The sequence below is a fragment of the Pithys albifrons genome, chromosome 6 (assembly GCF_047495875.1).
Source record: "Pithys albifrons albifrons isolate INPA30051 chromosome 6, PitAlb_v1, whole genome shotgun sequence".
In the NCBI taxonomy this organism is placed as follows: domain Eukaryota; kingdom Metazoa; phylum Chordata; class Aves; order Passeriformes; family Thamnophilidae; genus Pithys; species Pithys albifrons.
The window spans coordinates 25,376,592-25,402,019 of NC_092463.1; the positions used below are offsets into that span (position 1 = coordinate 25,376,592).

Below are 25,428 nucleotides of genomic sequence, written 5' to 3' on the forward strand. Positions count from 1 at the left end.
ATCTTCAATGGATTTTTGTAAAATCCATAGGCAAACAAGGTCATTGCCGAAACATTAAGTTGGCATTTACGGCACAAAAGGACAGCAATACTTCTGGTCCATCTTTAAATATCATCACATTTTCAAGAAAACAGTGTCATGGATCACTGTATAGATGCCAGAGATTCAAAATCTATTTATTCAGATACTGTAATAATGGGATTTCAGGTGTTCACTGTCTTGATGAATTTTGTACTCTCAACTGAGCCATCAGTTGCTTAAGTGGTAGTTCTTCAATTTTTTCTTGTATATAATACATCCACACAAAACTTCGTTAATGTGCAGTAACAGCTACTTTAAACTAGTGATTATCACAAACTAAACCAGCCAACTATGTAAGCAAAAGCACAAACCTCTGCAGATGTCAGGGACAAGAAATATTTTCTGAATAAATGATCCGAATCTGTAGTATTTCCTCTTCATGGATTTTAAGAAAACTTTGATACTAAAAAACGGAACTGTCTGAAAGTAGTATGTGTTTTAACTGTCTCAGAACAGGGGTGAAAATGGACTAACTAATTATAAATCTTCAAATATTATTGTGAAATCAGGTTTTGTCTCATTAATACAGAGATTTAGGTAACAGCAAATATATAAAATTATGTTCCAAACATCTTTTCCAATTTGTTTACATGTACTAAAAAGTAGAAGAAAAATTTTTTTAATAAATCAGCTTTGCAAAAGCTTAAAATAAATCATGCATAGAAGACAAAAGCACCCCACAAAGAAAGGTTTAAGAAAGTAAACCAAAGTTTTGCAAAACTAAAACAAACCCACACATTTAGAAATTATGTACTGCTGAGCTTAGCTAATACTGAGAAACATTTGTATGATTCTTGGTATATGTGTAAGACTTTGCAAATATTAAGTAGTGGTTCAATCTGAATATTTTATCTCTGTAAGAAAATTTAGCTTTAGCTTCACTTAGGTGTTTTACAGAGATCAGTATGACTAGTTACCCAAATAGATGCACCTTTCTCAAGTAGACTGACCCCGCAGCTTTGAATTAAAAGCCACATAAAAGTTTTCACACATGTTACTGAAAAGCAGAAATGCTTAAATCTAAAATCAGCTGCCTTTGACACGTGCGATTGCAAACACTCTCACCCGGCAACTCCATTCCTCTTGTTTAGAGCATAGGACACCCTAGGAGAAAAAAATTAAGAAAAACACTAAGATAGAAGAATGTTATGACAACTTGTGAAAGCAAAGTGATGGGTCTGCCTGCCAAAACAAACAAAATGGGTCAAATGCATGACTACTGCTGAGAAGAGTCTGGATTCCATAGAAGACACTGTACATGACATAAAGAGAATATGTAAGGAGAGACACAGCTGCTGGCTATACCTATAGTAGAAAGCTGGCTGATGTGACGATTTAGCACAAGGGATTAACAATTATTTTGCTTTTTCTTCTTGAAGGCTGGCACTGGATGCTCTCCTTTTCAAATTGAGGTTTTCAAGACTTGTGTTTCAATCTGAGATTCAGCTGAAATCCTAACATTTTGTTTGTGAAAGCAATTAGGCTGAAAAATTGCTTGCAGATTAAGAAAGAAAACTTTCTTTTAAAGCTACATAAGATGGAGTTAAATTCACAGGGAGGCCTTGTGTTCACTCCTGTCCTGAACATAACACAGCAGAGCACTTTCAGGTAAAACAAAGTGAAAGCTATTGTTTCCTAACATTGCTGGGATCTGTAATATAATCTCTGAGGTATGAAATTCCTCATAATGATTACAACGTGACTTGGAAGGAAATCTTACCTATTGAACAAGTCATCTCAAGGGACAACTAGGAGCAAAGTGTTCATAGGAATTCTTCTCTTTACTCTGTTTTTTTTTGGGTTTATCTAAACTTTGGTAATACTTCTGCAAACAGCAGAGAAAGGTGTCAGAGCTAATTAAGAAATAAGCAACTAATCATAACTAAAAGATGACCATTAACTGCTGCACATATTCTGTTAATATATTTAGATTTATACATTTATAGCTGCTAATTCATTAATTAGAGGTAATGTTAAAATTCCCTCTCTCTATCAATTGCATGTTATCAACAATATAAAATATACATTCATAAGCACTACTGTTGATTATCCTGCATCAGTACATTACACCAATGAAATACCCTGTAATTAACCACTTGCATTCTGTATTTCTGACAACAACTCCAGAACTGCAAAAAGTTGTCATACTTGTATGATTTAATACTATTCTTCCACCACAGTAATTGTTTTAGTTATAGCTACAAGTATTATACTTTTAACATAATCACAGCTTCTTAAGGGCCTTTAAATATTTCTCTGTATTTGAACTGGGTAATTTAAAAAAGTATTTTCAGTACAAAAGTAAATTATAAACCAGAATGATATTTTGTGCTTCATATTCAACAATAAATCAAAAACATGACTGAAAAGAAAGACAACAAAGCATTAACATCAGAAAGCATTAAAAAGTTCCCTGACAGCAACATCTTAAAATCACATGCAGATTACACACAATAGGAAAGCCTGTCCTTCATTTGCAATAGAGGGTAACGGAAGCTAAATTTTTCTTGTTCTCAAGCAACTCAGCTTGAAAAATAATTAACAGTGAATAAACAGAATATGGAAAAGAGGTTAAATCCTAGATACTCACAATCTGAAGCACGAAACAGTAAAGCCACACAACAAACAAATGTAGGCATACTTGGTGAACCAGACATAGATAAGTTAATGCTACTGTGAAATCTCTTTTTCATAAAGTGAATATTGATAGATTTTCTTGTTCCTTTTTTTTTTTCCAGGACCATTACAGACTTTAGATTGGAATATGCAAAATAACTTCATCAAGCCTAAGGACCTGCAAAAATTGATTAATTGCTTCACAACTTAAAAAAAAGAAGGTCACAAGACCAAAGCAAGAGGGAAAATTGCTGTTGTGCTGTTACCTGCTCATTTAAAAACAATTAAAAATCCAGAAATTAATGGAACTCACAAAAATGCTTTTAAGCCCCACATTTCAGTCTCAATCATCTATTATTCTATGGAAAATGTATAGTCAGCTTATCATCATCACAATTCTTCCCTACATCCTCTGTTATGGCCAGACCTAAACTTCTTTACTCATCTACTCTCTCACTGCTTAACACACATGCTGAATCATAAAGGTGACGGTGGAGGGTATTGCAATAATGGAAGAGAGGTCAATTTTTCACTTTAGGGACTCTGGAAAAAGAAGAAAATTAAATCAACAAAAAAGTAGCACTATTCATCCTTCTTGGCCTCATGTCTCACAATATTCTTAGTCAATTACTGATGTTGTGGAAATGGCACAATCAGCAATATAGTTTGGCTGCTGTTCTTTGAAGATATATCCACTGCACAATTAAATCAAAACCTTACATTCTGCACATCATTTTACTTACAATCTGTGCTACTAGTCTGAAATCTATTTCTCCTTGAAAGACCAAGTTCATTTATATCTTGAGGACAGGACCAAAACCTTCATCAGAAAAGTCTGCACATAAAGTAGTCTAATAATTTTCAAAGGAAAAAGTCTGAATCCAAAATACTAGAATATTACACAATTTGCATGCTACTTTGCACTGGGGATGCAATATGTAATTTCGCTCACCTCTGTCTACTTATTATGCTTTGTCCTGCACCATGGAGTGCATGGATTCCTATTTTACCTAGTGCACTCCGTAACAAATGGGTATTCAGTCCACAGGACTTGACTACAGCTAGTCCAATGTAAAAAACCAGACAAACAAAAAACCCCAATCCAATTTAACAACAAAAACACAAGCAACAGCCCACCTTCCCGCTCTGCTCCCAAAAGGTGTTAGTGTGGATGTCAGATGCTGAGAACTATTTCATACTCCAGATCCACTACTATTTATTCACACTACTTGCTAATACAGACATAATAAACCACAAAAGTGAAAATATGAACATTCAAGAAGTGTCAAGTGGGGAGAAGCAAGTGAATACACAGGTCAGGCATATTAACCTTTTCAGACTACACATTAAGTATAAATACGAAACATAAAAATCTTGTCACTTACTAAAAGAATTTTTATGCAAATTCATCTGTGTATCCAAACAACAAAGCAATTCTGCATACAGTTACCTTAGTAAGTTGCCTAAGGAAACCAGCTTTCCATAAAAAGTACACTGCTGCATTTTATTCTTTTTCAATTTTTAAGAAAATCTAAATTTTATCCAGCAGGAAAGGAAACTGAAATCTGATTCAATACTCAGTACTGTACTTGCAACTGTGAAGTGTTAAGTATTGTGAAAAACTTATTCAAGGTATCTCTGCAATAGTTTTGGTACCTCTAGACCTTCTTGCATGCACAGTGATCCAATCTCCTCTTCAGAGGGAATACTATTTGATTTCTGCTTCTATCACATTAGAAATTCCCTCTATGGGTTGCTGCTACTGAAACAGGTGATCAATAAGCATACAAAACACTTTTCCTCTCTTTCGTCCTAGGGTTTTGACATTAAATATTTAAATTAATTCTAGAAATTGGTTTGAAAGTCTAAGCTGTGTGAATCTAAAGCTTAGCACCATGATAGATGAGTCAAACAGCAATTAATGGAATAAGCTTGCATGCAAATTTAGTGTCATTTTCAAAGGGGTGAGGAGTTTCTAGATAGTGAAGAGAAGATGAATGTTCAACAGGAAATTCATTAAAGTTTGCAATTAAAGACATCAAGCTTGACCATACTACCCTCAAATACTATGTAGACATGTATTTTCTGAATTCTGCACAACACACTGTTTGCAGAGGAACAACAGGTGATTTAACAGTACAAACAATGATGTGTCTCAGGGCATCATTCAACCAAAAACCTTATGTCAGTAAAAAGAAGAAACGTAATATCAATTAAAATTTTACTTCAAAAGCTCAAAAAACCAAACTGTAATCCTTCTCTTCAAGGAAATACTGCGTTAATATTTACATATTTACTCATACTTAGCATTCATGGACTAAATAGAAAAGTTCAGTATAAGAACTTCTTAGGGTAATTTCTTCAGATCCTCCTTCCCCTCCACTAATGACCTACCATCTGACCTGCACTTTCGGCTGTGAGAAATATTAACTCAAAAACTACAAGACATCACATAGTCAAAGCCCCACTGCAGTCTAAACTAAGGAGTACGTTGCAAAATACTTGCTTTATCTAGTGAAATTCTGACTCCAGTGAAACCATAGAGTTTCATGCCCTATCAACAGATACCTGCCTACAGAGAAATCACAGTATCTGCTACATCAATGTGACAGACAAACTGACACTACAAGCATGGATTTGTAGTGTCCCCAAAACTTCTCCTACCATCCTGTTTGAAGATCTCACCATTCCTCAGATTTCTTAATGCTTGAGAAACTGAGAATTACACACTCTGAGTAAATTAAACAGAGCACTGTGGCAAAAGATTAAATAGATGTTATTCTTTCAGGGATCATTCTACACAAATCAGACAACCCAACTTAGGACATCAAGAGGATTCTCTTTGGTCAGTTGCCTCTCTATTTCAGTAATACTTAACTATTTTCCTGGAAAACAGTCATGCTACAGCTAGCACAAATATACCTGCAGTAGAGAGTCAGAGCATCTGCAATCATCTTGAAAAGTAAAGAATTATTAAAAATTTTCAAACTGAGTTAATTTTTAGAAAAAGTAAGCATCCAAGTAGAAAAGAACCTGCCCTCTTCTGAGATGAGAAAAATTCTTGAAGCTCTTCAGCATCATTCCTCATAGTTTTACTGCATTTGTCCCAAATACAGTCCAAATAGAGTCCCAAATTGGCATTTGGTGAGTTTCACTTGGTTTATTCTGAGAAGGAGCAAAGAAAACATGGATCTAACCACTCTCAGTATAACATGGACTTCCTAAAACATGGATTTAGTCAAAACTTCAAAGGATTATCTTTATTTAGGTACAGAGAAAATGAAACATGACATTTTAAAGCACTGTTCCAGTGCAACATAATCTAATGGAAAACTAATATTACTATTCACAACCATTGCTCATATAACTTGGCTTTTTGTTATCTTCCTTCAGGATCCCTTTTAACTAGCACTTCCTTCAAAGAAGAGATGTCTGTGAAGATTGCCCAAGCCCACTGATGTGAATCCCAATAAAACTGACAACCATTTCATCAACTCCTGTTTCTTTACTCCCTGCAGTCACAGTGCCCCCTTTAATGTTTAATCTCAAATTATTACTTTTTTAAAATCTACACTATATCTTATTCCATATCCCTATTGCTTTCTCTGAGGACTTAGACGGGATTTGCAGGGCAAAAGGGGCAACTTGTAGACAGGTCTCTGTTTTTCTGGCCCATTCATCTGCTACCTCTCAGATTAAAACACTGTAAATGACAGCAAAATCAATTGGCTGTTGCCTGACCAAAGGAAATCAGCCATTGGAATGAACCAGCATGGTCCTTGGATTCTCAAAATACAATAAACATCCCCTTTACCTTCACTTTCCTTCTCAAATAAGCCCATGACCAAAATCATCCATACCCAACAGCAGCTGCCTGGCTCACACACAGCATCCTACCTCCTCTTTTCCTGTTCCCAAATATCAGTGGCAAAGGGAAAAGTACGGTAAGCGTCTTGACAGAGCAGCTAGGAGACCACTGTCAGATGTGCTTCTGCCAGTCAAGAATCTGATTGGTGTCCTTAACTAGGAAGTATCAAAGGGTACCAAAACACAGAGTATAAAAACAAACTGCAAATTCAAATTACTAAAAATAACATCCCCCTCTGTCCTAAGATAAAAGTCATAAGACATTGTAACCTGACACCTGAGTATTACTCACTTAAGGACCCAAGATATGCAAATATTTTTTTCCATTTACATATGCTTTTGTTGTTTTAACAGTTCATACAATTCTTGTGTTTATTAACTCAATAAGACCTATTCACTCATGTGTGCTGAGAATGCCTTAATGCTCTGTGAATTACAGGTAACACAGAGCTCTAGATGTTACTTGGTGTAAAAGGAGGGAAATTGCTATAGCAGAACATAAAAGAAAGGTTAGCAAGAAGCTGGCTTGTTCTAAGTACAGACATTTATCAGTTATTAGTCATTAGTCGAAACTGATAATGATGCCCAGTCAAGCACAGTGCATCTCCTCATTGTTTTCAATGATGATAAAGTGCCGCCTGCTGCCAAGCAGTTCCTCAAAAATGGCGAAGGATACTTATACTTGCTTCAGATGAGCAACTGGGTGCATGCCAGTTTTTACATGAACAGTCATAAGCATGTTCCTGCACAGCAGGATGTGATCAAACTATTCAAAGCTGTAAAACCAGGTTTGCTTGCCAGTTATGTTATTGCTTCAATATCATAGACAATATACTTTGCCAGCCATGAAACTGCTGCTTTTCTTTAACAACAAATTATATATCCTTAATATTTAGAACTCTGTATAGAACTGACAGAATTTGACCCTCAACATTTACAGAATTAGTTAGGACTGAAAACATATCAAACACACAATCTCCTAATCTCTTAATGAGCTTTAAAAAAATCACTTTCTTCAAGCTGTACCAACTAAAAGATCCACTTTCTTCTTTGAACCAGAAGAAAAGGAATTGTAATGACTTACCCAAGTCTTCAGCTGCCAACCCGGTAATGATATTAACATTCCTGTCCATAAGGTGTGTGATGTGGCTAATAGCTGGCTGAGATATTGTACTGTATTGCCTCCTGCTGGAAACCACTTCTTTAGATACTTTACGAAGAACACACAATGTGACTATGCCATCTCTGCTATCTGTCACTATTGGATTACTCAAGCAAGAAAGATTTTTGAAGAAAGGCAAAAATGTATTTCAATCAACTGGATAAGTAAGTTTCTTCCTTGAATGGGTTAAGACAAAACTGAATGTTACAGACAAGAAAATGATGTTTTATTTCTCATAACAATAAGCGTATTTCTTGATTTTTCTTTCAAAGAGTCATTCATAAAACACACTCAAGATCCTCAGTTCCTACAATATCTGTTCACTAACAAACATATCTTAGCAAATACAACCAAACAGTTGAGTTTGTTTTTAAAGGGGTTGGTACAGGCAAAGGTGGATGTCAATGTTTAGCCATGTCTTAGTTGTTTGTTTATTATTCACTTGAAGATATATACTAAAAGTAGTATCAAATATTTGAGTTTATACCATTTCATTTGTTTTCACACATACAAAAAGTAGTTTGCGTATTTGCTCAGCAATCTAGTGAAAGATCTAAGATTACATACACATGCACAGCTCAACACAGTGATAGAAGTGCCTCTACCTGCTTCCGAGTAAGAAGTAACATTCATGTTGGAAATTTCAAAAAGTATGTAGAGGTTCTTGGGTGTTACAGCTCAAAAAACCCGTTTGACCTTTCCAAGGCATGGACAGTGCTTCTCATTTTTTGAAGAATAAAAAAAATTATTCCAGCACAATTCAAACAGAAGAATCCCCTGTAGCTAGTCATCAAGTATGCTGCAATAGCAGTCCAGTTAAATGCACCTTAGTAGCATAGCTACCAGAAAAAGCATTATAAAACTGCACTTAAAAGACTAGTTGGAAGTAGTCTGTGTTCATAGGGAAATGCAAAGGTTATAGAACGTCCATTTTCTAGGAATGTAACCTATTCCTCACTTGGAATCAAAGCAATGTGTTTGAGCCATGAAGGCTCTTGCATTATCATTTCTCACTCAGAAAAATCAGGAAACCCATAAGTAAAAACCCACAAGCTAGATATTACTTATATTCACTGGGATCAACTGTCAAACACCAGGATACTGTGAAGAAAACCACAGAGAAAAGCAACAGATGCAGCTTCATTAAACACAGTTAGTCCAAACCCTTGTTATTGTACAATAGGCAGCTCTCTGTCATATGGAACTGGTTATGGTGGTCACTCAAATGATATTGTTGTCTCCAGAACCACCCAAGAGTAAAAAAGGAACAGAGCAACACAGTGTCATACATTTAACTCCTATTGCCCAGTGACCTCTCAACTTTAAAAATGCATTTTCCAGAGGACAGACACACCATGCTAATGGCTTACTCTATTTCTGCTTTGTTTCAGGCTGTTCTCACAGCTTCCCCCCCTCATATTTGATGTCATTTCCAAGACAAAGATTTTAACTTGAAATGTTAAGAATGCCTGAGGCAATCCCAGATCTAACTTCCAATAATTTGCATTTGTTATGCTAAGCATATACATCCCCCGAATTATATCTAGTCCCTTTGTGGTCTAATGTAGGAATCTCTCTCCTATTGTTCTTGCTGTTAGCACTGTAATAACTACTGCTATTGCAATGTTAACAAAAGACTACTAATAATTCAAGTATGGTACGAATTCCCAAGGAATCATCAAGAGAGAAACACAGGTTGAAATGGTAGCTTCAATTCAAAGGACCTATTTTCTAGATTCAATGGTAACAGCTGTAAAAGCATCACGTATTTGAAAATACATGATTAATAGAGTTTTATTAATAATAATAAATTTAAAAAATAGGCAGTATAAATTGCAAACAGTCTCACAATATCACAGCTTAATTCCAAATATTTAAATTTTCATTTGGCAAGGATTTATTATTCTACTAATTTATTTTTTCAGCTGCAGTATCTACCTGTGCTTTTTGCTGATAGGCCTAAAGATGGCTTTGCTAGTGGTGACACTTGAGCCATTACCATCTACAATAATTATCTTTATTAATTTTCAAGCTCATAACTTGGAAAAGATTACTCCTTAAACAGGCATCTTAAAATCAATTAAATTAAAACGTATATTAAATGCCCTACAGTGATACCCTTCTGACATTGACATAAGTTTTATGGTTCAAGTATGCCTGAAAGTTCATTTCAACTATGAAGTAAAACCTGATAAAATGAAAATAAAAATATCCTCTTTTTTTTTTCTGAAAGCTTTACTCTTATAAGCTGCTCACTTTTCAAATGCCCCATGCAAAGAAGAAAGAACATTAACTTTTGGCAGGACTATGGGATGTTTCCCAGTAGCTATGCTGCTTATTATGATTATAAAATCAAAAAAAAAAAGTAGGCAGATGGGGCTTTCAAGGTTAAAGTAGGAAAGAATGCAAAAAACCTAAAAAAGTAAAAAAAAAAGAAATTAAGAATAAGTGTGTGTAGAGGAGACACTTTTATCAGAAGACTTCTCAGTATAATATAATCAACATTCTTGACACGATTAAAGATCACAAACCCAACTTTAAATGTAGCAGAAATTAATTAGATGTGGAATAACTTTGGTAATTCACATTAAAAATCAAAGTTTTCAATATTGGAAGAGTCAGATGAAATTTCTTGCCTGGCATAAATACCTAAGAAGGTTCATCCAGTCCAAAATCTTTTCTCAGGAGATATATTCCCTACTTCAACTATTCTTCCCTACAACCTGTTTCTATTGAGTTAAATCTAGGTTAAAATCCAGGGAAAAAAATGGTAGGTAAAAACCCCCAAAATGACCCAAACCTAAAAAATTACAGAAAAACTCTTCTGTGAGATGGGAAAAGCATGAAGATTGCCTTTAAGTTTAAGAGAAAGAAGACAATTATTGTTCTGTCAAAAAAGGAAATTGCAGGGAATGGGTGATTTGAGCAAAAAGAAGAACCCAAGTTCTTTCAAGTCACATTGCAGATGGGTAAGACTTGGAGAGTCAAGGACCACATGCTGATTTTTATCTTCTGAATGTAAAGCAACAAAGGGAGGAATTGCTTGCATTGCTGCATGTGGTACTGTTACATTCCTTTAATGTATATTTTTCTCACTTACACCTTTTGCAAATCCTTCAGTCCCAGTTAACTATCATCCAATGCATTTTACCAATACACCACACTGCTAAACTAAGCCCTTAGTAGCTTTTTAGATTGGTCAAGTCACTGAAACCTATTTTGTTTTAAAAAGAAGACAATAATGAAGTGCAGAAAATACAAAAATTTTTCTCACGAAACACATTGATGCTATTTGAATGAGCACTACTACCATGAAGAAAAAGTAATCAGCCATTTACTACAAACAAGGGTTCTCCATTGAGATTTTCAATAAAGAAAATTAAATAATTTTCTTTCCTGAAAGAAAAAACAACACAAAAAAAAAAAAGGAAAAAAGAAAAAAGGAATTTTGGTATTGAACGATTATACGCCTGTAGAGACTTACTTGAGACAAAGCAGCATCCCGTTGCTCTATTACTGCATTCATTTCCTCAGCTATTATTTTCTTTTTACGTTCTTTGGTCCTGTGTATTCGGTTCAGAATTATAGCTCCATTCTTCAGTATATCTATCCCTGTGTCTGCATTGTTTATTCTGTTCAGTAATTCCTGTAATGTCTACCAACAGCATTATATGTTAGTCAGACATGAAGTTTTAATATATTTTATTTAATATAGGGTTTTAATTAATAGGCACATGTGAATTGTAAATTGACTGAGTGAAGTTATTGAATTTTCATATTGCAGCAAAGATGTACATTATTAGTGTGTCAATTCTTCTTTTTCCCACATCTTAGTTCTTGAAACCCACTCAATTGAACTTAAGCCTCTAAGATATAAGACTGACATCAAGAAATCTCCTCAGAGAATGGCTTACCATGTCATTTTCTTCAGGGTTAATATTTTCTAGCCTAGAAAAAAGGGACACAGAAAGCCTGATCAGTAGCATTTCCTTAGTGCAGCAAAATGAGTTCGCTTTTTAAATCTTTAGAACCTCAAGTAATTTCATTCTACTAGTCTTTAGAGTCAACCATGACACTGAACATATTAAAGTGCCACCTGCTTGACTCCATCTTTCAATAATGCTCCATATCTTCAGCACTGACTTCAGACTGTTAAGTTATTAATGTTTACTGCTATATATGACTACAAGGATCAATTGTTCATATGTGCTTAGATGAAGAAAGTTCCCCAGCGATAGAAATGACTGATGCTCTTATTTTATTTATTTCTGGGCTTACAACTTTTATCTGACGTATTTTTGTTGTTTTTACTGCACCCCAAATGAAATAGAACATGACTTTTATGGAAATTTTTTTTCCTGCTCATTTTTAAGTAATTCTTTTTTCCACCTCTCTCTTCCAAAATGAGGGGAAAAAAACCACAGCTGAAGTTTCCTTAAAAATATTTTCGTTTTATAACTTCCATAAAATAGGAAGCTAAGCCAATTCTCTGCAAGACCTCTATTTAATTCCGAAACAAACTTGCCTGCACTTTCCTTTTCCTCCCTTTCTATTTCAACAGAACATATATTGACCTGTCAAATACAAAGATGATAAACGGAATTCAGTCATACAGCACTGAACACTGGCTGTGCAAAAGCAGTAAGTGATAGCACAAAAATCTAATAAATGGGTTAGTACACATTTTATTTTACCTAAGGTTAGTTAAATGGACAAAGGATTTCTACTCTGGAGAAATGAGCATATTAAAGTTACCTTACCACTCCATTGCTACTTACTTATTGGTGACTTATACTAAAAGTAGGTCTGCCACTATTTATGATATTTTAAAAGACAGATATAGTAATATTAAACATCTTCTAAATAGCAACACTTTTTCAACAGTGCTGAGGCAGGTGCTGCTCTGAAGCCATGATTTTAGCTAGCAAACATCATAGAACACTAGCACCTTTTCCATTAACACTTTAGTTTTACCAGATAACAGTACACAAGGCATAGTAAATCAGCCAGTATAGTAGTTAATTCAGTGAATAAAAAAGAAATATTTTAGCATGTACTATCAGTGTTAGAATGTACTAACAGCTGGTATATCTAGATGGCATTCACAAGCAGCAACTACTTCAACATATTCAGTCAGTAACAGAACTAAATAAAATAAAGTAAAAGTTAACCTTTGCTGGGTGTGACTTGTATTCATAAAGTGACACAAATCATAAAATAACAAACATTTTACAGTCCAAATTCTCAGAACTGGCTCCTTGTAGAGTTCCTGCTTTAGGTTTTCAGATTGCTCTAAGTCCCACTCCATGTGCGACTTTAAAATGGATCTCCAGCTAGTTTGTATTCACTATGACAGGAACGGTATTTGTCAAAGTAAATTGGCAGGACTGACTCAGCTTCTCCAGAGGACTTCTACCCTGCTAAAATTGTGGGTCAACAAAATCACCCAGCCGCCCAACAGGCTGGGTAAGCAAGGCACCTTAGGGAGAAATGGTAGTGGGAAAAAGAACACAAACTTCTGCCATATGCATACCTTCAGCATACTACTGCCACAAGGGATCTGTCTGTAGGTATACAAACACCTTCTTAGGTGATAGTATTTTTAAAAAAAGAGCATCCAGAACTCTCCATTTGCTCAGCTACCTCTTCCTGTGCTGTGCACAGACAATGAGTGAAAACCTCATGATTTTAAACAGCAGTAACAAAGGATTCCTCCTCCCCCCATTTCTAAACACATTCTGCTAATGTAACCCCTAGGGCCAACAGGGCTGGAAGAATTTTGGATCTTACAGTTAAATAATGACAACAGAACTGTTCCAGCTGCTAACTTGAAGAAAGCATTAGAACACTTGATAAAGGTTGGCAGGCTGTTCAATATTGCCCCCTTGTAAAGTTTTCTGATTGGAATAAGTCCAAAGCAGATGGAAAGGATGACCTGTGCTCTACAACTTGATGAGTGTGGCACAAACAGCCAATGTACTTTAAAAAAGCCCAAACTTTCATGTGCTTCATGTCTGAGGCAGAAAACTTGACCTTTTGAAAAATCACGATAAGGAAGGAAGAAAAGATCAAGGGTAGTAGTTAGAAAAGAAAGTTGATGTTCTCCACAGGGAAATCTCCCATGCCAATTCTGAGACTGTGAATGGCATTAGGGTCTCAGACCTTACTATAAAGCATCAGAAAGAACACCCAAATGGATGACAGCCACAACAATTGTTATTCTCTAAATGACAGCAGTAAAGTGCAACAGCTTGGCTCCAAGCTGTCAGTCAAGGGAGTAGTGACCCTCTCCTGGGAGCAAGTATTATTTTTGCCGTTACCAGTTTATCCAGTATCTTCTGAAATGACACACTTTTGAGGAAGGCACTATGCATGTTCTCTGAGAAATGGAATTTCTTTTCTTTTCTCATCCTTATGCTTTCAACTAAGTCGTTTTCCCAACACATGAGTTAAGCAGACAGAAGGGGCAGAAGGAAAAACAAGTGAAAGTGTTCTGAGTGATTCGTATATGTCAAGAACTGCCACCCATTTGTCTATGGATTCCACCGCAGAAAAAGCAATACATCAGAAAGCCAAAAATCATTGACTAGGTTTGTTGGCCAGAATAATTATTTTTCTGTAGGACTTGAGTGTTTTAAGGTCAAAGAATTTGAGGCTATGCTAATACTTTATACACAGTTTCATTTGATGTTTGGAGCCACACAAAACTTTTTTTGCTCTTGGAACATAGAAGATTAGAAGACTGACAGAAGAAACTGGAGTCTCAAGTAAGGCTCACAGTCACAATGCCTCTCATGGGAATTTAAAGCACATCTCTAATTTTCTCAGAGATTGCTGTTTAAGGCAAGATTTCAGGTGCACGTACACATATAATGGGTTCTATAGAGATATTTATCAAATCGTCCACCAATTCTTGTGGGTATGGAATCTTCTAATCTTGCTGCTAAGTCATGCTTACTATGACAAAGAGTGAGACTGTGACAAAGTCTAGCAATTTGTAAACTCTACAGAATAATGGTGCACTTTCTATGTGCAGATTATTGAAATTAACTTAGATGACATTCTCCAGCCCTACCTATAAAAATACCCAAAAGCAAAGGACTGGTTTTCTGCCCTAAAGAGGAGTGTTCTTAGCAGAATCAATTATTTAAACACAAATGCCTGCCATGTAGTTAACTAACAACTGCATCTATTGCTTCATATTTCTCCAGGCAAAAAAATATGAAACATTTCTCAGCCATTCTAGACTTTGGGGGATTACCCATTGGGGGACTAATATAGATGATAATCAAGATGTTCACCACTCAGATGGAAAAGGATTACATGGAGAGGCAAACTGTAGCTTTAAAGCTGCCTAAACCCTGAAGTGAGAAAAGAAACCATTCTTGATTTTTCTCTCCTGACTTGGCAGTTTTCTTTAACATAAGATTGCCTACTTCTGTTGTGTTAACATGGCATACATAAAACTCTATGAACTATTAATTGTACCCTTCTGGCCTTATAAACTGCTCTTAACTAAAGATAAGACAAAAAAACTTTTACTACGTCATCCACATCACTAGTAAAAATTTTGCTGAAGGAAATGTCTAGTAGGCTTAATGGCTTGATAGATTTCCTATATGTTACAACTTTTGACTGACATTTCAGTACTCTGTGTCAAAAGATCCCTATAAAGTGTCACATTCATCTTATTGATCCCTCAATAAATCAATACCTAAGCCTTTGATTATATTTTCAATTTTTGTGATCAAAATTATTCACCTTGCTCTCAGTCTCCACAGAAAAATACAGCCTTACAGGATGGCTAACAAATTAACCAATGATGCAGTAAGACTAGCCACAGTCTATTTCACCACTTAGAAGTTTGTACTAAGTTCTTCTATAACCACTGATGAGCAGTTTATGACTGTCACAGACAGACACAACAGCATTTTCGCATAGGGCAGGAAATGCACACTTACTCTTTGAGAGACTCTTCCAAACGCTGGACTCGTAGAAATGCTTCATCTCTCTCTTCATTGGCTAACCTAAGCCTTGCCATGACAGCCTCATCACGTTCCCGTTGAGCAGAATAAACTTCTTCCACCAGAGCTGTAAAAGTGTGTTCAACAAACAAGTTTGACGTTGATAGCTAAAATCAATCCTTTAAGGAATAAAATACAGTTATGTGTTTTCAAATTCATCCCTGTAAAATCTAACAGAGTAAGAAAGTGAGTTTCTGGGCATTCTGAATATTTGCTTAATGGAAAAGTTATTCTTAAAGCTCAGAATCACATAAGACACTAGTAGGTTTCTTCTAGGACACATAGTTAAAAGTAATCATCTATTAAAGTAACAACCATCAGACTGCTTCCTATCAGGAAGGCACACAGACATTAAATATTAAGAATTCTAATATTTTCATAGTCTGTCTCTGGTATCACAAGAGTGGCACAGTTGGCATCTCTCCTCCTCTGCCAAGCCTTTACTTTATTGTGTAATATACTGTTATATTATCTGTTACGGTATACATAGACCTTGGAGCATTAGGTACCAATAAACTAAGATTTACTGTCTATCCTTAGGAACAAACTAACACCTTCAAGTCATTCCTCATTGTGAGCTTACATTTTCTCCCTGCCTCTTCCCTGTCAGTATGTCTAACACCATCTCTGGCACACTGCCAGAATTCTTACCTCGACCCTGTTTCCACTAAAATCTTTATTCACACTTTCATCATTTCTTTCTGCAATACTGCAAATCTCTCCTCACAGTCATCATAAAACCTTGTAGTTGAGATGTCGAGCGACCTTTAGGATGCCATAAGTAAGACCACTGTCACTCCAAGACAGAGGACTATATTCTCTCTCACTGTCACAGGCACCTTCAAAAAAGTCAATTGATGTCTGTACGTTCCAGAATTTTCCCCTTCTGGTCTGTCAACCCAGGGTTTAGCCACAGTTTCCTTAGATCATACTACAGTCTCTTTCAAATTTTGGCATTTATTTTTCAAGAACTTTCTCTATTAAGGCATTGCTGCTGTGCTTACTTTGGAACTCTCTGGTCCTCTCTAAACCACTTCTTAAATCATTAAACTAAGATCTCAAAGAAGGTTTCCTCCCTCTTCACTTTAGCGTGGAGCTTTTATCTCTCCATTCTTACCTCAACTGACATGACCTTTTTTGCCTTTATTTGTTATTTTACTTCACCTTTCTACATTATTGTGGAAAAGCTTCATAGTGTGATATAACAGAACATTTTATTGCTGGTAAAAAGTAAACTTTATCAGTACCAAAAAAGCCCCAAAACTCCCCAACCAACTGAAATACAAGAAGTGATAAGTTCCTATAAATTCACAAGCAGCTCAGATAACCAGGGATGTAAGGTAAGCAAGAAGATGAACAGAAAAAGAATTTGGAAAAACAAATTAGGAAGCTGTTGAAGGCAGGAAAGCAATCCTATTGTCCTCAAGCTGAGGAGAAGAGGGTCACTGAGGTGTAAGGAAGTATTTTTGCAGGTCTAGCAAAAGGTTGCAGGTCAACTGCAGACCAGACAAGAGCAGACAGGGAAAGACTAAATGTTACTTCTGAAGGGGCAGTGCATCCCCTCACAAAAATCTGCAAGGGAGCTGCAAGCCTATTCATCAGGCAGGAGCTGTAACAAATTGTGTCCCAATAACAAAAACAAAAGAAATTCGGAATCAGAAGCCCAGATCTTGAAATGTACACAAAATTTAACAAACACTGATTTAATTATCTTCTATTGAGTATTTACTTATTCCACAAGCATATTGCCTTTTTTTTCTTGAAGATCTATTTCGCCTGTTTGCATCAAGAAAGCTTTGCTTGATTTGGAATGGAAAAGCCAAGATATGCAGCTGCAAAACTGCATGTGGACAGGTTGGTATCCAGCAATGAGTTTGCAGCAGTTGCAGAGAATGAGTCCACAAAGGCAGGCAGTACAGCAAGAGCAAGAACAAACTGTATGAAGTGGGCTGTGCATATCAGCTCATGAGACTTCCATTTTGGTTGCAGAGATCTGTGATGTCAGGGGAACTAGTAACTCAGCAGTGGCTGCCCTGGTAAACTACATTACAACTGCTATGTCCTGACAGGATCTGGAATACACAAGCAGTTTGATTCTGTATGGTAATTATTACCTAACAATACCTTAATATATTTCTTTTCCCAGCAAATTATGTCAGTTTATCCAGCACCTTAAGAGAGACACTCCACAAAGAACCTTTCCCATAAAGCTGCAAGTGGAAACACTATGTAATTTTCACAATGAAAACAATTGCTGGAATGAATAGAAAGCTGTCTGAAACAACAGAAGATTTGACACTTATTACTATTCTGAGATAAATTACTTTCCAGATTAGTTAACTTCCTTCTGGTCTCTTCAAATCCATCCCTTCTTCTGCCAGACCTCAGAACATCCCCACCTCAGTATGAAAAACCACAATTTGCTAACTTCTGTAATGGATTTTGAACATACAAGTACACTTAGACTGAGTGGGTTCTGGCATAGCTTATTTCCTCTCTGCATAACTATAACCAGTGGTAATAACTGTTTTTAAAAAACAGATTATTGCTTATTTGTCCTTAAACCAAAGTAATGTGCATGTAACAGTATGAAAACATTCAGAAAAAGAGATTTTAAAGTTACTTAAGCATCCTGTAGAACTCATGTTTCAAGCAAGAAAATGACACACAAAAAGGAAGCATGAATAGTCCAGTATTAAGCTAAAATGTATTGTGTCATTTACTAATCATACAAATATAATGACATTAAAGAGTTAAAACATTTAAATCCCAGAGTGCTAAGTAAAGAAAAAAGGATTATTTTCCAATGCTTGCAAATGTTGCAATATATACAAATATAGCACTACTATTTAGTTGCATAAACTTTATTTGTTTTGGAATAATTCAGTAACATCTTTCTCCTTGTAACTAAAACCTGCATACTTTAAAAGAGCCCTTTATTTTAAAAGAATCGTTATGCTAAACTCATCAATTCTAAAACATTTTTAGTTTTTAGTAAAGAAAACAATTGTAAACAGAGAGCTTTTGTAAGGTAGATAGCTATTACAAAGTTCACTTAGAAAATCAATATAGCATTTTAGCTGGAATTTGCTCATTAAACACCCACAGCTCTAATGCAAATTATGATGGAATGAATAAAGCAAATACATATGCTTCTTTCTTTTTATTAAATGTAAAATCTACTGTTAATTGCATCTGGTATGTCATATAAACTTTTCTCCTTAACTATTAAATGGAAGCTTTTACAAAAGTCATTAGAGATTCTCTTTCTTTGACTTGTATAAATTTCAATATTTGTTCAGTAAAGGTTCACAGCAGTTAAATTACATTAACAAATATTATTAGCTACTATGTAAGCCAACTAAGTAAAATACTTATATTGCAGGTAAAACAAATCAATGGGTGTTTACAATAATATTTGGATATGTCCATTTTTAAACAAGCTTATCAAATATCATGTAATTCTTAGTCAAATGAGAGAGACTCAAAGTAGATTTTTTTATCCCAAATACTCAAATTTGTTTAGTAAGCTAATTGTTTTCTAATATGGGCAAAGTAAATATGAAGAAGATGAACCACACCAAGTATGAGTTTACTGAGTCAAAGCAGTGTACATATTTTCTTAGTTGAGCCTGATTCTTTTGGCAAACTTATCTCCTATACTTTTTAAACTATCTTTAAAACACAGCAGTAATAAGAAGGTGTGCTGGAAATCATTCTAGTTTAAACAGTGGTTCATGATTTTCCAAACAACAGAACTCTGGGGGAAGTGAGGGAAGCACGACTCCCAGGGTAAAAGTCTGTTTGCTTATTTCCTAGAGGTCATCTGAGTAAATAAAATAAAATAAGCAAAAGAGAAAAAGAAGAAAATATTGGGACTTAAAACATCTATGGCAGTAGAAATCACTTCACATGATTTATTAAAAAAGTAAAATCAGAATACAGGCTAGAGTTTATAAAGAAAAGATGAGCTCACTATCCACACTGCTACTGTATCTCAGAAGATACAGTAAATACTATAACACTACAACAACTGGATTTCAAGGTAAGTCAGTTTTACAGCAATAATAATAATATTTTGGACTTTGCAAGGTGTTTGTCATCAGGTGTGATGAAATACTGCATTTGGCATTGGACTACATGAAAAGTGATCCAAGGAACATTGAAATTAAAATTTTATTAATTGGTTTTGCAAGAAGCAGTAGTTACAATGATCAGCTACTTCCAAGAAAAAGACATGGTGAGAAAGTGGTTTGCTAATAACAATGTATTGTTGCAGAAGGGTCAGGGTTTTGCCATTTAAGATTTAGTATTCAAGATCAGTGGTTGCTGAACAATAAGTGACTTAGGATTTTCTTTGGTATTGATTCTGGTACATTCAAAGTAATTTTACTAGTTACTCGCACCATTACAGGAACAAGAAATACAAATGAGATTATATGCTTTTATAAAGCATCTTAAATATTCATGAATTGTCTGAATAACAATAAAAAATGGCTCAAAAAAATTCAGCATGTGATTTTACCTTTCCTATGAAGGTATACAGCCCTAAGACAGGAGTAAATATTGAAATCATGTAAAACAATGAAACAAAGATTATTTTCTGCTTTCTGTCTTTTTGAGACATAATATTCTGAAGGAAAGCAGAAACATGAAAGAACTTCCTTGGTCAAGTCATACTTAGAATTCAAGATTCCTGTAATGAGCTGCTTATTTATCCTGCTCAGTTGCTTCTATGAAGAAACTGTCAGATGAAATTTATCCTTCAGAGAGGTTTAACTGAAGCTTTTTGGGGATTTTTGTTTTGTTTTCACTTTGGATTTCTGGGTAGCAGCTACAGGAATATGAGGAATTAGAGAAGTATATTGAGGAAAGGGGTGCAATGGCCCTCTGCCTTTTCATTTTCATTAGTCCTCCCACTTCTGTCCACCATTGCTGGATCTCTGTCTGTCTAATGACAAGAACACTTGGAAACTATTCTTGCCATTTCCAGATGGGCAACTATTATTAAATTTTATTTAACCATATGGCTATACGCTTGTTCTTTTTACAGAAATACAAACATGTATGTATTTGTTACCCACTCAAATTAGAAATCAAAATCCTCTCAGACTTCCTTCTACTCGATTTAATGACTGTGCTCACAACTTCTAAATAAGTCAATCTTATCACTGCAAAATAAAAAAAAATACTGCATTACTATGAAAACTTTTAAAATGTGTCATTAATTGGTCTCTGCACATAGATGTTGCAAAATGCAGGTAATTCCTAGAAATGCTCAAATCCTAAGGCCCTTACACAGTTCTCACTCAGGTTAATGGCAAACTAGCAGGAGCTCCAGGGCTGATTGTCAACTTTAAAATAGTGTTGACATGCTCTCTTATGAAACAGACAACTTAAGTTACTAGCTCTCTTTTTAAAAGCGACCATTCATTTACTTTCAGCCATGACCAATAACTAAAAAAAATAAAACCAAAACAGTGATAAGAACATCATAGAACTATGTAAAAGTTTTCACCGGTCTGTACCAGGAGTTATATATTACAAGTCATTTACACCTAAATGTGACTTTATAGATAAAGCAATCCGAACAAACACTGATAGAACACAGAGACTTTATTGCTCTGTGCTTGTTGTATGTATTTAGTGCATAGCATTCATCTGCTCCTACATTTCCAATGCTATAAACAGAGTGTTCCTAATAAAAGGCTAAAGTTGCTTAGTGGCAGCTCTTCATAGGGTTTTCTTTGTGTACTCAGATCCCAATTCAATTAAAAAAAAATAAAGTGGGAAAGAATACGAAAGAGCATTATACACAGACCCCAAGGCAGTTCTTGTGAAAGCCAATCCCTGTACAATACTTAAGCCTCTGCTTCTAATACACTAAGCACAGCTGATTTCAAAACTCAAACCATAATGCTGTTAAACTTTTTTTTCAGTGAATAGTTACTGATGCCTGAATATTTACTTTAAGGGGCAAAATATAAACACTGCATTAAAGTTTGCAAGTTACAATTTGTCATGTTAAAGAAAATTTTGTAATACCCCAAGAAACAGATTACTTGCAGACCTTTATATTTCTGAATAAAACCCAATTCTTTATGTTCATCTGGCACTGTTATGGGGAAGAAAGAAGGGCCAGACTAGTCATAAAAATATGCTTGCTTTTTACATATAAGCTCCGCCCATAAATAGCTTAGTAATTGACATTTTAATCCATGCCAGCTCATCCTATATTGTACTTTAAAGAGCTGTATGCAATTCTTTGACAATCAACAATTCTGACAATCAGCAGGTAAAATTACATTGGTTCAAATCAAACTTAAAAATTAAGCCAAAGATTTCTCAGTTACAATGCTCCCATCCTGGTTTTTTTTGCTGTCTTTTAGAATGATTGTCTACCTTCCCATATAGAGGATACAAATCCTACAACTATTTTCAAAACTGTGTTATTTATCAGGAAATATTTTGAAAAAATATTCAGGAAATCGTATTCCATAATGAAGCACTAACAGGACAAATCTGCTAAGAACTATATAGGCTATATATATATAAACAAATTATGTATAGAAAACTGGGTTAGGGAAGTATATGAATTACCTACTCAAACTGTAAAATATCATTCACATTTAGGTTTATAAACACAAGAGTTGGGAACTATTGAGTTCTTTTGGCTAAAACCCAATATTGGCCTTATTTCAGTTTAATTGGAAGAGGATCTTGAATTCATCTTCTCCATGAGATATCAGGAACCTGGATTTCTGTTTGTACCAAAGGTTAATAAGAAATGTGTCTGCAAAAGTCAAACAGCATTAAATACCAAAAACTGATTATTATTCTGCAGGAGTTGTTCTGTCATTCATAATCTCTCCATGCTCCAGCCTTCCAGAGCTAATCTTTAATGGATGACATGCAGGAAAGAAAAATAACATCTAAAAAGGGACTCTAAAGTGAGCTTTAAGGAAATGGAAAATACTTCTCTTCTATGCTGGAAGCTATTGCCACCCAAAGTTTATTACAGGCAAGATTACTTATTTCCTCTTACTTTATGGGATATTAAATCAAATTAACTCTAAGGTAATAGCCATTTGAATATTTGTTTTTACTTTTGCTATTAAAACTGTCGCACATGCATATTCAGTAATTATTTTTCAAGTTAATTTAGGAAAATTCAAATCACATTCATGAACACTTCTATACCATATTGAAGAATTCCAAAATACCACAAATGCAAATTCACAACATTTTCATTAAAACAGACCTGAAAGAGGGACTTTATTATAGGTAGATTGCCATAGTTTCCAAGAGACTGAAAGCTATATAACATATACCACCACATTAGAAGTACTGCCTTCCCCTTTTTCCACACTCTATTTCCTATCATTACTCCAGTTTTTAGAGAGGATCTACAGAACGCTAATACAGTTCTCAAGCATTAAAGGTGATGTGCAACACCTAACAGGGCTGGACTCAATCCTCCTGAGCTGACATTGATTTAAAAAACATAATAAATTTTGGTAACATTATTATTAGAAACTGGGACAAAAACCCCCGAATTCCGCAGAATAGCCATTACTAAAGAAAGATTTAAGGACAAACATTTTTAATTGTATTTACCTTTAGATTTATTCTTAGTCTCAATATATACTGTGCTAGCAACAAAAGTAGTGCAAAAGCTGAGGTTCTGATGCCAACTGCATTATACCTTGCTCCAGTAATGGCAGGAGTTAAAGTGAGAAGCCTAGGGCTTTGATATTTTTTACAGTTTACAGAGGCTATCACTATGCTCTGTAATTCTCCCTTACACTCAAGTAGTTTTTTCCTCTAAAAGTTGTTATATATCCCGTTTCATTCTTCTGTCAGGGAAAAATGAAGTGACTTATTACGTCCATTCAAAGTGAGTTCTGCTCTCTCTTCTGGTTGTTTTGAAGACTTACTCCTTTGCAATGCCTCCATCTTTATCATCCAGTCTGCTCTCAGAAGATGTATGATTCATCCACCTTTCCCCTCCCACAGGGGGCACCCATTCCTTTTCTGTTCAACATACAGTTCTCCAGTTCCCAAATATCAAGATGTGTCTATTCTTCATACCCAGTTCATATGCAATGTTCCCTTTTTGCTTTACATTATCCCGGTCTTCGTTCTTTTATGACGTGCTCTTCCCTTGATTTTCCTGATGTTGTTTCCATCTCTGTTCTTCATGATTGGGAGTGAAACTAATGGTACTTTCCAACATTGGCTTACAATGACACAAAATCCATCAGAAGAACAATGAAGAAACTGCAGGAATTTGAGGCAGCTATGGCCACCAGGAATATTAGTATCTAATGCTTAAAAGTCTGCAACCAAAACTACCAATTCCCTAATCTTCTTTAGCCATAACTAGCTGACATAGAGATATGTTTTAATATCCATTTTACAGGCTAGCAGAACTTAAAAATTAACATCTTCTGAAAATAAGTTGTTTATTGCACACAATACTATACTTTCTCTTCCATCATATATATCTTCTGCCTTAATTCCACTTCTTTCATGAAGCATTTCACAAATTTACACTTTTCACTTCTTCCTCTGAACAAAGTAAAAATCATGAAGTGACAATCCTTGGATTATTTGTTTCTGAAGACTATGGTAGCTTCATTTTAAAATGGCTTTTGTCTTCAACTTTTCTGGTCTTTCCATGGGATTTATTTAGGTAAAACCCAACAATTAGGCGGTTACCTTTTAAAAGAGAACTGCAGTATTCCTCAAGGTAGATAACACTTTTATGGTGTACCTTTCTGATGTTCTTTACAATATAATTTTGTGGAGTCACTTACTTATCATAAAGTCAGTACTAAGTAATAATAAAAATGCAAACAATGCATATTTACAAGCTTCTCTCTACCATGTGTTATACGCTGCAGTAATTAAACATTAACTAGTAACACAAAATCACAGCAGCATGTGTTCTCCCTTCCTCAAAGAACTTAACACAAGGGGAAACTTTTTCCTTAAACACAGTCTCTGCTTTATTAGGTTCTACTTGTCCATTAGAACTCTGCCCAAGACTTTTATGAGAGAGACACACACAGACCTCCACAAATTCGGTTTGGTTCACATCACTCCAAATTTCAAACCATTTATCCAAACTTGGTAACATTCTTAGAACTGTAAGACAGGAAGCAGAAAACCTGTGAAATATTAACGATGCTTCCTTTTGGCAAACAGCTTAAGTAGTAAGGAGCCTCTTGCCCTCTCTCTCAGCATTTAAAGGATTTTATACTTCCTGCACTCATAAAAGGAGAAAAAAGGCTATTTTTTAAAGGTCACCCTTATTACATATTGTAGCTCTCATTCCTACTTTTAAAACAGAATAAGTATGTTAAATTATTATATCCATATTCATACTATACTATTTTAAAGAGAAAGCTATACTTAGGACATAATAAGAAAGTTTAAACAGTAGTGTAGGAAAACAACAATTTACTAACTAGTATTTCAACTGTATTCATGAAAATGAAACCAAACATGTTTTTGACAAACCTTTCTTTCCAGGTTTTAATGAGCAGTGAACACCTCTATCAAAGAGAATCAAGGACAGAGGTAAAACACTGGGCAAATATCCAGGAACAAACACAAAACTTCAGATCCAACCCACGTAATTTGCATTTGGCTGTTGGATGTAACAATGATACA

The 25,428-nt window shown here is 35.1% G+C and overlaps 1 protein-coding gene across 7 annotated transcripts in view; it reads right to left on the reverse strand.

Annotated features, from left to right (window-relative positions):
• Nucleotides 1–25,428, reverse strand: part of MIPOL1 (mirror-image polydactyly 1) — a 184,082-nt gene that overhangs the window by 108,098 nt on the left and 50,556 nt on the right. For 6 of the 7 annotated variants that reach the window (XR_011698027.1, XM_071557896.1, XM_071557901.1 and 3 more), the window contains exons 7-9: nt 15,688–15,817; nt 11,641–11,674; nt 11,211–11,381 (exon numbers count right to left, since the gene is read on the reverse strand). Coding sequence is in view for 6 of the 7 variants with exons in the window: in XM_071557896.1 (XP_071413997.1) it covers nt 11,211–11,381; nt 11,641–11,674; nt 15,688–15,817 (335 nt within the window). In the remaining variant the exon portion in view is untranslated. The remainder of the gene's footprint in view (nt 1–11,210; nt 11,382–11,640; nt 11,675–15,687; nt 15,818–25,428) is intronic. The other variant, XM_071557903.1, reaches the window with a different exon arrangement.